Source organism: Orycteropus afer, unplaced genomic scaffold (genome assembly GCF_000298275.1).
Source record: "Orycteropus afer afer isolate SDZICR_OR568_19922 unplaced genomic scaffold, OryAfe1.0 scaffold00008, whole genome shotgun sequence".
Taxonomy (NCBI): Eukaryota; Metazoa; Chordata; class Mammalia; order Tubulidentata; family Orycteropodidae; genus Orycteropus; species Orycteropus afer.
In genome coordinates, this window is record NW_006921595.1 from 16,815,345 (window position 1) to 16,831,889 (window position 16,545).

Consider the following 16,545-nt stretch of genomic DNA (forward strand, 5'->3'; position numbering starts at 1 on the left):
CCTACTTCCGTAGTGATACTGCCTCGGAAACCCAAGGAGGGGTCGCTATGAGTCAGGGCTGACTCGACGGCACATAACACCAACAACAACAACAACAACAGTGGTACAGTGCCTAAGGCATTTGACTGTTAACCAGAAGGTTGGCAGTTCAAACCCACCAGTCACTCCATGGAAGGAAGATAGGGCAATGTACTTCTGTAAAGATTTACCACCTCGGAAACCCAGTGAGGGTTGCTATGAGTCGAAATCGACTTGATGGTAGTGGGTTTTCTGTTTTTTATTAAGAATTATAAATCTTCAACCAGGGGAGGAAGGGGAACATTTTCCAGGGTTATACAGTGTTTGTCAAGTTTTTTTGGCCACAGACTTCCTTCCCTCCCTCCTTCCTTCCCTTCCTCCATCTCTCTCTTTTTTTCTTCCCTCTTTCTCTTCTCTTTCTTCAGTCTTTCCTTGCTTTCCTTTACTGCTGAACACCTCACAGGGAATCTACTATTGGATCAGCTCAGTTTGCTAATGTGTAAAATTAATGAGGGCCAAGCTAAACAAATGTCTGCTCAGCACTGTGTACCTAATACTAGCCAGCTGACGTGCAAACCTGTGCTTCTAGTCTCAAAGGAGAAAAATGTGGGTCAGTATTACAGTTTGCCACTTATGCACAAACAATTCAAAGCAGATTCTCAGCTGTCTGTGGGTTAGTAGTATTACAGTCATATAGAAGGGTCATTGCACTGATTTTGTTGATAGTTCACTCAAAACAGAGATTGGGATTCTCAATATACTTCAAATTTCATTGAGAAATTGACAGCACTGGGCAATGCTCTTAGAAATTATTTTCTTTTCCATCCTAAATAGGATTAGTTCTAAAAAATAGCAGACAATGGCTGATTTGTTGTAAAGTTATTTATAATCCACTTCACCCATGATACCAGGTATAGCTGAACAAATGTTTGGAATCTAAATTGTTCTCTGTATATAGCAGAATATATAATATATTATATATAATGGAATAAGAAGACAACTTGCCATCATGTGTTTAGGTATGTGTGAGAGAGGCCAAAGTTTTAGCATACATAGGAATAGAACATTTATTTATTTTATAGGTTAGTTACTTTCCATACACTCATCACAATGAAAAGATTTCAGTTTTTCAATAATTAAATCAATACTTGTTTATTTAAGGAGATCTGGTCATGCAGTGGGTAAGGCATTTGACTGCTAACCAAAAGGACAGAGGTTTGATCCCACCAGCTTCTTTGTGGAAGAAAGATGAAGCAACCTACTTCCATACAAACTTACAGTCTTAGAAACCCTATGGGGTGGTTCTACCCTGTCCTATAGGGTCACTATGAGTCAGAATTGACTCTTGGCAGTGGTGGTTTTGCTTACTTAAGTGCAAATACTTAAGTATGTTTTCACAATATGTGGAAGTAGCACTGCCAACAAAAATTGTGTTAACAGAATTGTGATAACAGCTAGTCTATGTAATTCACTTAAAACAATATTTTGTATTAATTTTCAAATGTTGCACAGATTTTCTAGAATCTAACCTCTAGGTGGCAGTAAACCTAATTAGCCACAAAGGAATCACAATGTTCTATTTGAGTTTATTTCATTTCTTTAAAATTCAGCCTGTGTGTGGCCTAAGAGATTGATCTTCTAGGCTGCTTAACTAAACTACCATTCATTTGAAGAACACTGATTGTCCTTTGACAATTATGTTGTTGGCAGTGTTCCAAGAATAAACTGGGGAAGTTTAAATTACTACAAACTTACAATATCATATATAATAATGCATTAAGAATTTTCCAAAGAATTCAAAGCATTTTTTATGGCTCATTTTCCATCATCCTGAAATAAATAAAAATCATGAGGCAGTTGGGGAGAGAGAACATTTATCATACGAATCTGATCCTTCAGATCCTTATAAAGAAATACATTGATCATAAAAAAAACCTATCAATGATGATCAGCAATTTACTTTTCTGGTATATATAATTCCAAAGATAAGGAATACATAAGACTAATAATTAATTTTTGCTCTTAATTTTTACATGTTTCCTGTACAAGATAAGTTAAAATATATAAATATCCAAATCATGTGCTGTATACATATTGCCATGCTCTTATTTCACAGACTATAAGATTTTGAATAATAAATTTAGAATCAGTGTTGGTAACTGCAAAGCTGTGATTTAAAGATCCTTTAACGTATATATTAATGTGATTGTGACTAGTAAAACTGCATTATAAAATGTAGAAATGGCAAATGTTCTTTTATTAACTACATTTTTATAACAATTTTTTAAAAAGTGAAGAAAAAAAAACTGCATTTATATTTACACTCACCAGCACACAGATTTCCATGATGATATGGACAAGAAAAATCATCCTTTTCACAGTATTTTCCATACACTCTTCCAAGCTTAGTTTTGTGACATAAACATCTCCCACAATTACAAACCCCGCGACCACTGCAAACAGGTTGATCCTTGTGTGGCTTGCAACTCTCAGATGGAAGCTGATCTTCATCAAAATGACACTTATTGTCATCACAGTGGAAACAGTGAGTGTCCCCAAAATTTTCATCTATACACTTTCCTTTAGGTTCTCTGCTATCATCACACTGACAGCTGCAGTGTCTGTGGATGTGAATTTTAGTGGTTTCATTGAAACCAATAGGCTTGATTATTGCATAGCTTTTTCCTCCTGTGGCATCACATTTTTTCATTGTAACTGTTACACTGAAAAAAACCTAAATTTAAGAGGAGAAAGGAAATATATTTACATGCCTTGATTATTTGTCTTTCAAACAAACAAAATCCCACTGCTATCAAGTGGATTCTGACTCAGTGACCCTATAGAACAGAATACAACTTCCCCATAGGATTTCCAACACTGTAAATCTTTATGGAAGCAGAATGCCACATCTTTCTCCCATGGAGTGGCTGGTGGGTTTGAACTGCTGACCTTTCGGTTAGCAGCTGAGTGCTTTAACCACTGAGATACCAGGGAGCTTTTTCTAATAATACATCTGTCAATATTTATAATTAATAGTAAGTCATTTTAGAGAAATTAATAATACTTATAAATTACACATGCAATGCAATCCCTTTCACATATACATGAACACTCTTTTTAAATGTCACTTACTCTCTACTTAATGAATTAGAGGGTTAAAGGATGTAATAATGATTGCTAATTATCTATATTGTATTTTAAATGAACTTGGGTGAAAGTTTATTTGAAGTGTCTACCTCTGATGATTAATTTATGTCTTGAATCAATTTCCTAGCAAACTTGAGAGAGAGTAGACCATTTTCTGGATTCAACCCTTATATTCTGGGATTACTGAATATTTGTCACTAGGGGTAAGTCTAATAAGCCAAAGTAAAGGACTGCTCGCCCACTAGTTAACAACCTCTAGATGAGACATTCAAATGAACTGTTTTTATCTTGTTCTTATTTTCTAGTGGTTTAAGTAAAGTTTTATACCAAATTTTACTTTACACAGGGTGCCACTGGAAGAAAACATGTAGCTTCTTCTGGTATTACTCAAAGGAAAGAGGTTTGGGGCTCATTCTTAGACCTTAAGACCTCAATACAAGGTTATACATTTCTTCCTGGGAGATGTTAGTCTAGAACTAAAGGGTGGGGCTGGCAGAAAGTGGTTTCCATGGATCTGTAGTTTCTTCATCTTGTCAAATTGTTTCTTTTGCTACTTTTGAACACCACAATATTGGTTTAATGTCCATTGTATTTGTTGACCCATTTTACTGTCTTTGGGGACTTTGGTAAAGAAGAAAACTGTGTATATATATATACATTTTCCCCTCCCTGCTAAATTAAGATCTGTTAAAATTTAAAAATACATATTTAATATATTTACATGCTTAACGTGATATAAAAGTTCTACATTTTGGCTTATGTATTATATGTATGCATTAGGAATTAGAGGTAGTCTTATAATATTAAAATCAATAGAGTTGAGGTTGTACTTGAAATCATTTTGCCTTAAAGAATGCTAAAAATTAACAGATATGGAGGATAATGGGGTCACAGCCAATAGTAACAGTAGAACAAAACTTGGGTTTATATAAGTCACATTGTTTATACTACTTAGTTGAAAGTGAGGAGAAAAAAAGGAATGTAGAAAAGGAAAAAAGTTGAAGAACTAAGGAAGGACATTCTGCCAAAATCCAGATTTTGAAAGAAATAACTACTTCTAAGGGAGTAAGCCTATTGAAGAAACTTATAGCTCACTTTTGCTAGTATAAACTGTTCTCTATATATGGGAGCTCTGGTAGCATAGTGCCTAAGGCACTTGACTGCTAACCAGAAGGCTGGTGGCTCAAACCCACCAGCCACTCCTCGGAAGGAAGGTTGGACAATATATTTTCGTAGTGATACTGCCTCGGAAACCCAAGGAGGGGTCGCTATGAGTCGGGTCTACTCGACGGCATACAACAACAAACAACAACATATTTAATGGAAATCAAATGTATACTTTGTAAACTGGTGTGTGATGTCTTTTGAAAGAAATCCAGCAAGTGATTATAAAGGAGTCTACAGAATTAGAAACTTGCAATAATTATTTTCAAAATATATAGTTTTTTGGAACAACTGTGTGTGTGTGTGTTTGTGTATGCATACATCAAGGGAGCTTTGGTGGCATAGTGCCTAAGGCACTTGACTGCTAACCAGAAGGCTGGTGATTCAAACCCACCAGCCACTCCTCGGAAGGAAGTTTGGGCAATATACTTCCATAGTGATACAGCCTCGGAAACCCAAGGAAGGGTCGCTATGAGTCGGATCCGACTCTACAGCATGCAAAAACAAACAGCAACATATTTAATGAAAATCAAATGTGTACTTTGTAAACTGGTGTGCGATGTCTTTTGAAAGAAATCCAGCAAGTAATTATAAAGGAGTCTACAGAATTAGAAACTTGCAATAATTATTTTTAAAATATACAGCTTGTTGGAACAACTATGTGTGTGTATGTGTGTGTGTGTGTGTGTCTATGCATATATCAAGGGAGCTCTGGTGGCATAGTGTCTAAGAAACTTGACTGCTAACCAGAAGGCTGGTGGTTCAAACCCATCAGCCACTCCTTGGAAGGAAGACTGGGCAATCTACTTGCGTAGAGATACTGCCTCAGAAACCCAAGGAGGGGTTGCTATGAGTAGAATTGGCCCAATGGCAGTGTTTTTTTTTTTTTTTTTCTAAATGTATATGTCAAACCTATTGCCACTGAGTCAATTTTGACTTACAGTGACCCTAAAGGAAAGACTAGAACTGCTCCTAGGGTTTCCAAGGCTGTAAATCTTTATGGAAGCAGACTGCCACATCCTTCTCCCATGGAGTAACTGCTGGGTTTGAACCACCAACCTTTGGGTTAGCAGCTGAGTGCTTAATCATGTTACCACCAGGGCTCCTGCAAAACAACTATGCTACTCTCAAATCTCAAGTTCTTAAAGGGAAAAAATATATTCTACGTGAAGAGAAAGGAAGATTTTTAAAAATTCAATCTTAGAATCTTTCAATAACTCTTTTTTTTCTTTATGTACGACATTGAAAGAAATAATAGCACTCAACTTTAGAGGTGGAAGGAAGAAATTAGAAATGTTTCTAATCTTTCTAATCTAAGGCGTTCATTTAAAAATGAGGTCAGAGGTGCCTTAAAAGGTAAATTATTCCTGAAAATAAATTTGCCCTCTAAGAACCCCCTTTAAAAGCATATTAGCATATTTCTGGCATTTATTCTCTACTGTGTATCACGGGAGAATTCCTATCTTCCTGGGTTCTATTTGCTAATGTTGCTATAATCTGGGCCTCTCTTTTCAATCACATCTCAACAATTTTTAGTTAAATGATGCCAGAGTTCCTTTTCTTTATGTTCTTTAAAAATCTCCCCACCTTTCTTTAGATCATTATGAGTGCATCAGGACAATTACCAAGTGAAAGGTTTTGGGATTCTCAGACTTCATCAACCTGCTCCATCATTCTTTCTTTCCCTTCCCCTTCTTTTCTGGGCTATCATCTTCAATTTTCTGGTTATGTTAAGAATTTTCAGACTTAAAACCCAAAAGGTATTGTCATCATCATAAGATAATTATAGACACTACTTGTTTGAGGATGTGTGATTTTTTAATCTATATTGACTGTGACATCTAAGTTTCAAGTTGCTAGCTGCCATCACATCAGCTCGGCCCTGAGCCTTGGTAACCTTGCTCACAATGAAATGGACTATAGTGATCATAGGATTTTCACTGGCTGATTTTCAGAAGTACATTGTCAGGCCTTTATTCCTAGTTTCCCTTGTCTAGAAACTCCGCTGAAACCTGTTCAGCATCATAGCAACCCAGAAGTCTTCAGTGACATACGGGTGTTGGCTGCATTGAGGTACAGTGGCTGTGAATCGAACTGGGGTCTTCTGCATGGAAGGCAAAAATTCTACCACTGAACCACTGCTGCCTCTAAGCTTAAAGTAACTATTATTAAGCAAGTATTTAATATTACGTGTATATGTTTATTTAACATGAGAGAGTTTAGAGAAGAGTCGACAGAGTTAAAATAAGCAGGAACTTTTCAGAAGAGAAATGAATATTACTTTGAAGTCCAAATAAGATCCTTGGAAATCAGTAGTAAGCAAAATTTTTCAGAATGTTTTGATGCCAAAAAACTTAGTTAATTGAAAATGGGGAAAATGTGTATCACGTACTTCGTCATTGCTTGTCACATTTCTGCATCCCTCCATGCCTGGCTTTCTGGACCCATCTGGACAGATGGCAGTAATGTTAAAAGAGACTCCATGTATCTGGTTTTCCACCTGAACTTTCACTTCTGAAATGAGTTTCTGCAAAGATAGCATTTTTAAAAAGTTACATACTTTGGTGGTTTCAAATGTAACCAACAAATCATAGTTAAGTTTATTAATTCATTCTAGGTTTAATTTTTAACTAAATGAAAGATGTCTGTCTCTAAAAAAAGATGAATAAAAACTTTATTGCCACTTAACATTTCAGTTATATTCCAAATACACAAGACGTTCTGAAGTGGCTGCTCTCTGCACTTAAATTGCTCTATGTTTACATATATTTCAGTGACTGTGTATTTTGGTCACTTCAAATTATCTCCATTTGGCCTGCGTTACACAAAAGTACTTTTTTTTTTTTTTTTTAAATCCAATAATACTATATTTTATGACAGGTTTAAATAAAACTTTTGAAAACACATATATCATTAAAGAGGGGAAATCTTGACAGTTTAAAGTGTGGAACATGTCTCTAACATTTACAGTTGTCAAGGAAACATCTCAGCTTCCAATACTTTTGGTTGTTAACTGCTGTTGTGTCAGCTCCAAGTTATGGTGGTCTTATGCACAGCATAACCCAATGTCCCCTGGTCCTACACCATCTTCACAATCACTGGCATATGAGAGTTCATGGTTGAGGTCATTATTCAGTGCTTTCCAATTTAGGGGCTAATCTTCCAGCACTATATCAGACAATGTTCTGTTGTGATCCATAACTTTTTCATTTGATCTACTTCTTCTGTAGTGATATTGCCTCGGAAACCCAAGGAGGTGTTGCTGTGAGTCAGATCCGAGTCGACAGCAGTGAGTTTTGGTTGGAATTTGTGGAAGTGCATAGTCAAGTCTTTCTGCCTAGTCTGTCTTGGTTTGGAAGTTCCAGTGAAACTTGTTCACCATGGGCGACTCTGAGGGTATTTGAAATACTGGTGGCATAGCTACCACTATCATAACAACACACAGACCATCACAGTATGACAGATGGGTAGGAGTCAAACACTTTAAATCGGAAAAAAAAAGAAAAAAGAAAAAAACAAGCTCATTGCTATCAAGTCAATTCCAACTCATAGTGACCCGCATTGGGTTTCCGAGGCAGTAAATTTTTGTGGAAGTAGGTTGCCCCATCTTTCTTCTATGGAGCAGCTGGTGGGTTTGAACTGCCAACCTTCTGGTTAGCAATCAAATGCCTTAGGCACTGTGTCACTACAGGTCCTTTCATAAAAGCTATATTGAATGAGTGATTGAGAACTGTAAGTTAAACTTCTGGGAGGCCATTTCTATACTGTAGGCAAAAGAATTACCTCCAGATATGGTCCTACAAATTCCTCCAAGAACAGTCTGGAGTTTTCACCAAGTCCCTGGGGGATTTTTTGCTTCTGTCAAGTCAAAGAGCTCCTTTATGATGTATTAGGCACACACTAATTTCTTCTATCACAACAAAAAAAATCAAGCTACTTTGTCGCTATGAGTCGGGGCTGACTCGATGGCACATAACAACAACAACAACATTTTAAATATATACAGAAGATCTCTGTGTATTTTGTCCTATAAAACTAAGAGCCTACCACATGCAAACATCCTTTATTTACATTTGTAAACATACATTAGAAGGAGAGTGAGTAACCGTATATACGGAAAAAAAAGTAATTTCCAATGGTTTCTAATTCCTTGAGTAATTTTTCTCCTTCAAAAGCATAACACATAGAGACGTGTGCTTAAACATGATTAATTGATCACAGAATTATCAAAGGAAGTCCTTCAAACAAGATACTTTCCTTAATCTCATGAATTATATTTGGATTAGATTGGATGATGCCAATCACATTTTTTTTTTTTTTAATCTCCCAAAAGGCTAAGTATACTTTGATCACTTAATTGGACCATTTCGGTAAAGCAATAGAAATGTCTAATGGTATAGCAAACCAAAAAAAAAAAAAAAAAACCTCACTGCCATCAAAGTCAGATCTGCCTCTTAGTGACCCCTCCTTAGGTTTCTGAGGCAGTATCACTATGTAAACAGATTTCTCAACCTTCCATCTGAGGAGTGGCTGGTGGGTTTGAACTGCCAACTTCTGGTTAGCAGTCAAATGCCTTAGGCACTGCACCACCAGAGCTCCCTAATGGTATATACAAACACTCCCAATATGGTGATGGTTTGACAGGTCAGGAGAGTTCCTGGGTGGTGCAAATGAGTAACACGCTTCACTGTTAACTGAAAGACTGGAGATTAAAGTCCACCCAGAGGCACGTTGAAAGACAGGCCTGGGGAACTACCGGAAAATCCACTACTAAAATGCTTGTGGAGGTCAACTCTATTCCAACATGCATCGGATGATCATGGGTTGGAATCAACTCCTTGGTAGTCTGTAGTAGTGGTACAATAGCAGTGGTAGTAGTAGCAGTATAACAGATCAGAAGGAAATACCTAATACAATGAGCATTCTCAGCTTGCCCTTATGAAATTCTGCTTTTCTTAAGACCTTAAGCTGATTAGGCCACTGTTTTTCAAGCAGGGTGTGAAGACAAATCTCTAAAAACTTTGTCCACTTTTGGGATTTAGAAATTAAGTTTCAGACACAATCTTAAGCTTCCTTTTCAATATATAATAGGTACAGGAGCAGAAATATGTTTTTCTGATGTACAATTCTATAACTAGAATATAACTATAACCAGACTATTTTTGTTGGACTGTGAAGACAAAATGAGAATTTGGTAAGGATTTTGAAAATACAGACGTGAAAAATAATGACAGAATCCCAAGTTAGAGATTAATTAGCCAGGGCAGAATTTTTGTTCAAGTTAGGAATATTTTTCCATTGCTCAAGTTTAATCAGAACTCTGATGGCATCGCATATGTATCCTAGACAAATAAAGATCATGAAGCCAATTGGCGCTGTCTCAAGAGGCCTCCTTTTCCATTGGTGCAGCCTGACTGACACACAGGTGAAAGTCTGTTAATTTAATTATCATGTTTGGATTAATAAATGGGTGCATACTTTAAAACTTTAAGCGTTCTTCAAATACTGTAAGTTTCTTTCTAATTGTGCTCATTCTTGGGAACAAACTACTGATGAGATGAATTGCATGCACGAATGACTTTCCTCAATGGAAGATGCCCTGGTCTTGATGTTCTTTTTTAGTTGTGAGAAAGAAATGTAACTTAAGATGCCCCTTATTTCATCCAATGTAGTTTTCTGATGCAAAAAAATTCCTTGGCAAAAAAAATATGAGTAAAATTTGTTTTTCTTTTAGAAGAAAAATGTTTAAATAAGTTCTTCATTTTCTGTTCTATGTCTACCTTTTTCCTTTTGTCCAGGTGCTGCCTGGACAAGATTAAAGGAAAAGAAGCCTGAGGTTTTTCATGATGCCTTAGCTATTATTTACATTATTAAACACTACTACTGCGTTGGGGAGGGAATCAGAGAGAATTTTGGAAAGTGGGATTTTACCAGTAGCCCATTAATTCAAAGTAGAATAAAGCATAACTTTTGGCATCTTGTTAAAAAAAAAAAAAAAAAGATGGTATCACAAAGGACAAAACACCTGTGTTCTGGAATCCCAGAACATCTGGGTTTCAATTCTATTTCTATTCAGAGAATTGCTGAATTTCTCTAACCCTTGATTTCTGAAAATGTACAATAGAAGTAGTAACACTGGCCTTATAAATCTTTTGTGAGAATTAAATGAGGCCATGTGGGGAAAGGGGCTGGTTCTTGTACAGTTAATATGATATGGCATCATTATTATAACATCTTAACAGAGATGTTCTATTCCAGCAATGATCCATGTTGAGATAGCAGATGCATCTTTAAATTCTTGGCCTTTACATATCTCCTGTTCATAAGACTTGTGGCAGCATATGACTGTCAATTCAATAAAACACTCTATCAATTGAGGTGATTTTAAAAAATCCGACTAGTTTAATAAAAGTGCTAAGATAATTGATGGATCAATTACATGTTTGACCTCAGAGCTCCCTAACAGAGTCCTCTTAGGAATCTGTATAACCCAGATTCTCTTATCTGACTAGATATTTATTTAAATAACAGTATACATTTCTTACTTTATGATTTCAGACACTGTGAAATGTCTTAGTAAAGAGATATATTCTATAGCTATGATTGAGTGATTCATTGAGTATTTGATTGAGAAAGACATTTAGATTCCAGCCCAACCTGAGTTTATTGTCAGTGATACAACTGAGCAGAGAAAGGAGAAATGATTTTGCCAAAGTATCATGGCTAGAGAGTGAAGAAAAAAAAAAAAAAAACAAAACTAAATTCATTGCTGTTGAGTTGATTCCAACTTATAGGGACCCTCTAGGCATATTACTCTAGGACAGAGTAGAACTGTCCCAGGGCGTTTCAAGGTGATCACCTTTGCAGAAGCAGACTGCCACATCTTTCTCCCACAGAGCAGCTGATAGGTTCAAACTGCTGACCTTTTGTTTATTAGTCCAGTACTTAACCACTGTGCCACCAGGGTTCCTTTTGAGTGGCAGAGCCAACGTTAGACTCTAGGTTCCAGGTTCCTAATCTAATGTTCTTTCCACCACTTCTTTCAAGATGATACGACACTAGTTTGTACTTTGATGCAAGAAATTGGAGTTAAAATTGATTGATTTATTTTAAAAAAACCCTCTGTATTGTAGAGACATACCTGATATGCTTCTACTACCAAATTATTGAGGTTTGCAGCATTTGATTCTATTTGACCAGCGATGGTGCCAGGCAAGAGTGGAAGAAGATCCTATAAAACATATCAGTTACATATACATAATGAGAAGAGTATACCATGGTTCAGCAGTCAACAAATATCAATATTTTTATAGTGGTAAGAAGAAGAGATGTTAAAAATGAAAGCAAATATAAGAAACAGGGAAAATATAAGCAACCTAGAGCAGTTAAAGCATATATATTTGAAATGATAGCATGTCTGTGTATGCACATGAATGTGTGTGTGTGCACAAATTATGTGCTGATCTAAAACTGCAATCAAAGTACAGACCAGCATTTCCCAAAGTATCTTCATAGTTTCAAGACATTTTAAACATTAAAAAGGCTTCTGAAGGCAAATAAGTTTGGGAAATTTTGCATGTTTTCTTCCATTTAAAAAAACAAAACCAAACTCACTGCTGTTGAGTCGGATCTGACTCATAACGACACCTCCTTGGGTTCCTGAGGCACTATCACTATGGAAGTGGATTGCCCAACCTTCCTTCGAGGAGTGGCTGGTGGGTTTGAACCGCCAGTCTTCTGGTTAGCAGTCAAATGCCTTAGGCACTATGCCAAAATGTATATTTATACACTAAAGATTCTGAGAAGACTTGCAATTTGGAAAAAAATTAACATTGTTCAATGCAGCTTTTCCCAACATTTCATTGATTGCAGAACACTTTTCTCCTTCCCTTTCTCTCTCTCTTTCTCTCTCACACACACATATATATGTACATATATTACAGAACTACTATCTATGGATGGATCTTCAAGACATGTTGACATAAATCAGACAAAAAGTTATATAATTAGGGTAAACTTCATGAAACAGGTGTTCTTGATGGATGGATGGTACTAAATAATTATGGAGAAAACCCAAGGTATCCTAGGGAGAAAATGAGAATGAATGAAGGTACAGAGGTTTACCTGAGTTGTAGAGGAAGTAAGAACTGGGAAGGGACCAGACTGATTGGAGTAAAGTATACATATTTACAAGGAATCAGATTATGAAAATTCTTTTAATCCATTTATTCATTCGTTTTACATTTCATCCAAAAAAATCAAACCAGTTACCATCAAGTTGATTTCCACTCACAGTGATTCCATGTGTTACAGAGTAGAGCTGAGCTTCAAAGGGTTTTCTTGGTTGTAATATTTATGGAAGTAGACTGCCAGGTCTTCCTTCCATGGAGTCACTGGGTGAGTTCAAACTGCCAACCTTTTGTTTAGCAGTCAAGTGCAAACTGTTTTTGCCACCCAGGGACCTATTAGGCACTAACAATTTGTTGTCTTGGGTAATGACCAAAATGTATCACTTATAGGTGTTTTAAATTGCTTTATCCAAAGTGCATTAAGTACTTATTGTGTACCACTTCTGAGATGCTAAATTTCTAGATAACATACTTTCACTGCTTTATGATTTCACAAGTATATAAATGACAATTCCACAAAACAATGTACATGTGAAATAATGGAAATATGAAAAGCCCTTAATCAAAGGGATAGCCAGCAAGTATTTGAGCGGCTGGTAAAGGCTGTCAGAGATGTTTCCTTGCCATACGTGACTCATAAGCTGTGCCTTAAGGATGAATAAGGAGTTGCTGGATGTTGCAAATTAACCATTTGCATCAAGTGCTTGACCACTGGTCGAAAGATTGGTCGTTCAACTCTCCCCCACAGAGGAGTTCAGGAGATGGGCCTGGTGATCTGCTTGTGAATAGTTTCACTGAATATCCTATAGAGCCGTTCTGCTCTGTATAAGTGGAGTTGCCATGAATTGGAATTGACTTGATGACCACTAATAATAACAACAAGAGTTTACTAGAATTTCTGGGTGGTGCAAATGGTTAACTGTGTTTGGCTGCTGACTGAAATGGTAGTGGTCCAAATCCGCCCAGAGTCATCTCATAAGAAAGCCTTGGCAATCGACTGAAAAATCAGCCCACTGAAAACCGCATGGGAAAAAAAAGAAACCCTAGCACAGTTCTACTCTGACATACGTGAGATATCAACTCAGTGGCAGTTGTTTTTAACAGGTAAGTGCATATGAGGGTGAATGTTGTGCATGGGAGACAGGAAGCAAGGAGAAAGGCACAGAGGAAAGAAACAGCCTGGTGAGTGTGTGTGCAACGGAATATAACAAGCATCTCTAGAGGAACAAGTGAAAGGCAGGGAAGAGTGGGGGATGAGACCAGAGAGGTAAGCAGGTCTCAGATGGCTTCATATGCCACATTCATATGTTTGATCCTCAAAGTCAGAGGGAGCCACTGGAAGGGTGGAGTACTGTGGTTACCTTTGTGATTTAAAGATATTATTTTGGCAGCCAGGTGGAGGATGGATTTGGTAGATTGTTAGTAAACTGCTACAATCCAGATAAAAAGTGTCTGATGAAAAGATCTCAGGGCAGCAAAATTAGTGGCTTCCTGGGCATACACAGGAATTGAAGCAGAGCTTCTCAGATTTCCAGAGCCTGTTGATTCTTACTTTGCACACAATTCAAATAATAATAAACCTGGCTTTATAATTTATCAGTCAGTGGCAAATTTTAAAAAGAAGTAGGGAGAAACTACCAGAGTTAATACCACCTTCAAGAAAAAACAAACAGCAGAGAAAGTGGAGGCAAATGTTACAGAAAGTGGCAACAATTTTTGAGTCAATTATTGCATTTGGAGGTTAAGAGCATAGGATTCAGGTTGATAGAAAACTTTGGGCAAGTATTTAACCTCCTTAAATGTGTTTTCTCCTCTTTAAAATATTTAAAAACAGTATTTCCCTTATTGTTATGAGTTGTTATGAGGATTAAATGAGTTAGTGTTTATAAACTCAGTGCCTGACAATAGTAAGTACCCAATAAAGGGAAGCTGCTCTTATTGTTAATAAAAGATTTGGGCCATTTAATTTTTTCCAGAGCCCTATTTCTGTAGATGTTAACTGCTGTTATTAAAAAAAAAAAAAAAAGTGTTCCATGATATACACATTTGTGAAAATGTGGAATTAAAATTTCAGTATTTATTTTAAAGAAAAGAAGTTATGTGATTAAATAATGCTTTTAGATCACGAATATGGGAGTGGGGCATGGGCAAAATTGGTGAATGGAAGATCAATTAACTTTCTGGCAATTACAAAAGGGTTCAAGATTTTTTGAAGCCAATAGAAAAAGTAGTTTCTCCACAGAATTGAAAAGTAAAAGTAAGTAAAAGGCACTGGGAGTTGGACACTGAGGAGATTTACACTTAAAGAGTAGAAGGAAGAAGAAAAGATCCCAAAAGAGATGATAAAGACTTAGTGAACAGAGACTTACATGGAAATTAGGGCATTGTAGGGTCATGAAAGTAAAAAAAAAAAAGAGGGACTGCTGGAAGAAAAAACCTAAAGACTGTAAGAAAAAGCTCTATCAGGGTAATAGAAGAGCAGTTCTGTGCTGGAGGCCCATAGGGAGTCAACAGTGACATAGGGACTGAATGTCTTGTCTGCTTGTGCCTCTCACCTGGCTCAAAGAAAGGATCTGGGGCACAAAAGAGCTTATTTTTAAATAAAGGCTTTAAATGGGTTGGCAGCTGCTTCCATGGCGCCTCTTGTTTCTTTACCATGTGACCTAGACCCAATCTACATATGCTGATGCTATTGAAAATTAACATGATATTCCCCAACCATAACTAGTTGATAAAGATAAAGTCAAGGACCAGTGTATTAACAAGACTCTGGTCACAGCTATAGTGGTGCAGCATGTACTAGTTTTCACATGATAAAAGTCATCTCTGTTCTTTTAACAGTTAGTAACATCTTGAGTATCATGCTCTGCCCCTATGTAGTTAGTATAATTCTCCAACAACATTTAGTATACACATTTGGTTTGTGGTGCCAAGTAACAGATGGAATTAATATTTTAAAGTTAATGAAAGGCATCATATTACATACATGAGTCAATGTAGTATTAGTGCTCGACTGTACAAAGTAAAATAACTCTGGAATTATCATCTGCTTTTCTAAGTGGTGTCCTAATTTCAACTATCAATGTAAACATTTTCATGTTTGTGTTTTGAGAATGAACATACCTTATACCAATGAAACTGTTTCCCTTGAACTGCAAAAATGACATTGATGTTGTTGTCTATTAATTTTTCTGAAAGTTGGCCTAGTGAGGGATGTTCCTAGAACACAAAATGAAATAAAGAAGGTGAAATTTAGTAGTTCAATTCCACATGGATCCAAGCATCTTTGATTAAGAAAACCATATGAAATATTTAAAAATGTACTTTCCTGGGAAGGATTATGGTTTTTCTAATCCACTGCCATTGAGTCAATTCCTACAGAGGCCCTACAGGACAGAATAGAACTGGCCCATAGGGTTTCCAAGGTCATAAATCTTTATAGAAGCAGACTGCCACATCTTTCTCCTATAGTGGGTTCAAACCACCCACCTTTTGGTTAGAAGTTGAGTGCTTAACCACTGTGCCATCAGGGCTCCTATGGTTTTTCTAGAGGTACTTAAATTCTTTTAAAAAATAATAGCAAAGTATTACAGATATTTTATAGGTAAGAGCACCAGAAAAACCTGTGACTTAGAAAACAGAAGGCAAAATTCAAAATAGTACAGAGTGTTCAGTATTTCTGCAGATGACATAGTCAAAGTGACATAATTGAATAATAATGTAATTTTTGGAAATAAAGGCACATTAGTGACAATCACATCGTGGGCAAAATTCAACAGCAAACATTGAAATACCACGTGGATACAAATGGTTCAGAAGCAAAACACCTTGCACTTGAATGCCAGATGTGACAATTTATAATAAAATACTACCTCAGTTCCACCGTCTGTAAAATGGGAATGATATCATTTACTCTCCATGCTTATTGGGAAGAATAAAAAGATAATGATAGTGCATGTGAGCTTCTATAGCTCTTTGCAGAGAGTTGCTGGGTGCCATTGAGTGACCCAACTCTGACCCATAGTGACTACATGGGACAGAGTACCACTATCCTATGATGTTTTCTTGGCTCTAATTTTTACAGAAG

General features: G+C 36.6%; 1 protein-coding gene across 1 annotated transcript in view; it reads right to left on the reverse strand.

Moving 5' to 3' along the window:
* ITGB8 (integrin subunit beta 8) overlaps positions 1-16,545 on the reverse strand; it is a 97,243-nt gene that overhangs the window by 6,368 nt on the left and 74,330 nt on the right. The window contains exons 7-10 of the mRNA XM_007946003.2: positions 15,582-15,677; positions 11,471-11,560; positions 6,722-6,856; positions 2,347-2,752 (exon numbers count right to left, since the gene is read on the reverse strand). Of these exons, the coding sequence (XP_007944194.1) occupies positions 2,347-2,752; positions 6,722-6,856; positions 11,471-11,560; positions 15,582-15,677 (727 nt within the window). The remainder of the gene's footprint in view (positions 1-2,346; positions 2,753-6,721; positions 6,857-11,470; positions 11,561-15,581; positions 15,678-16,545) is intronic.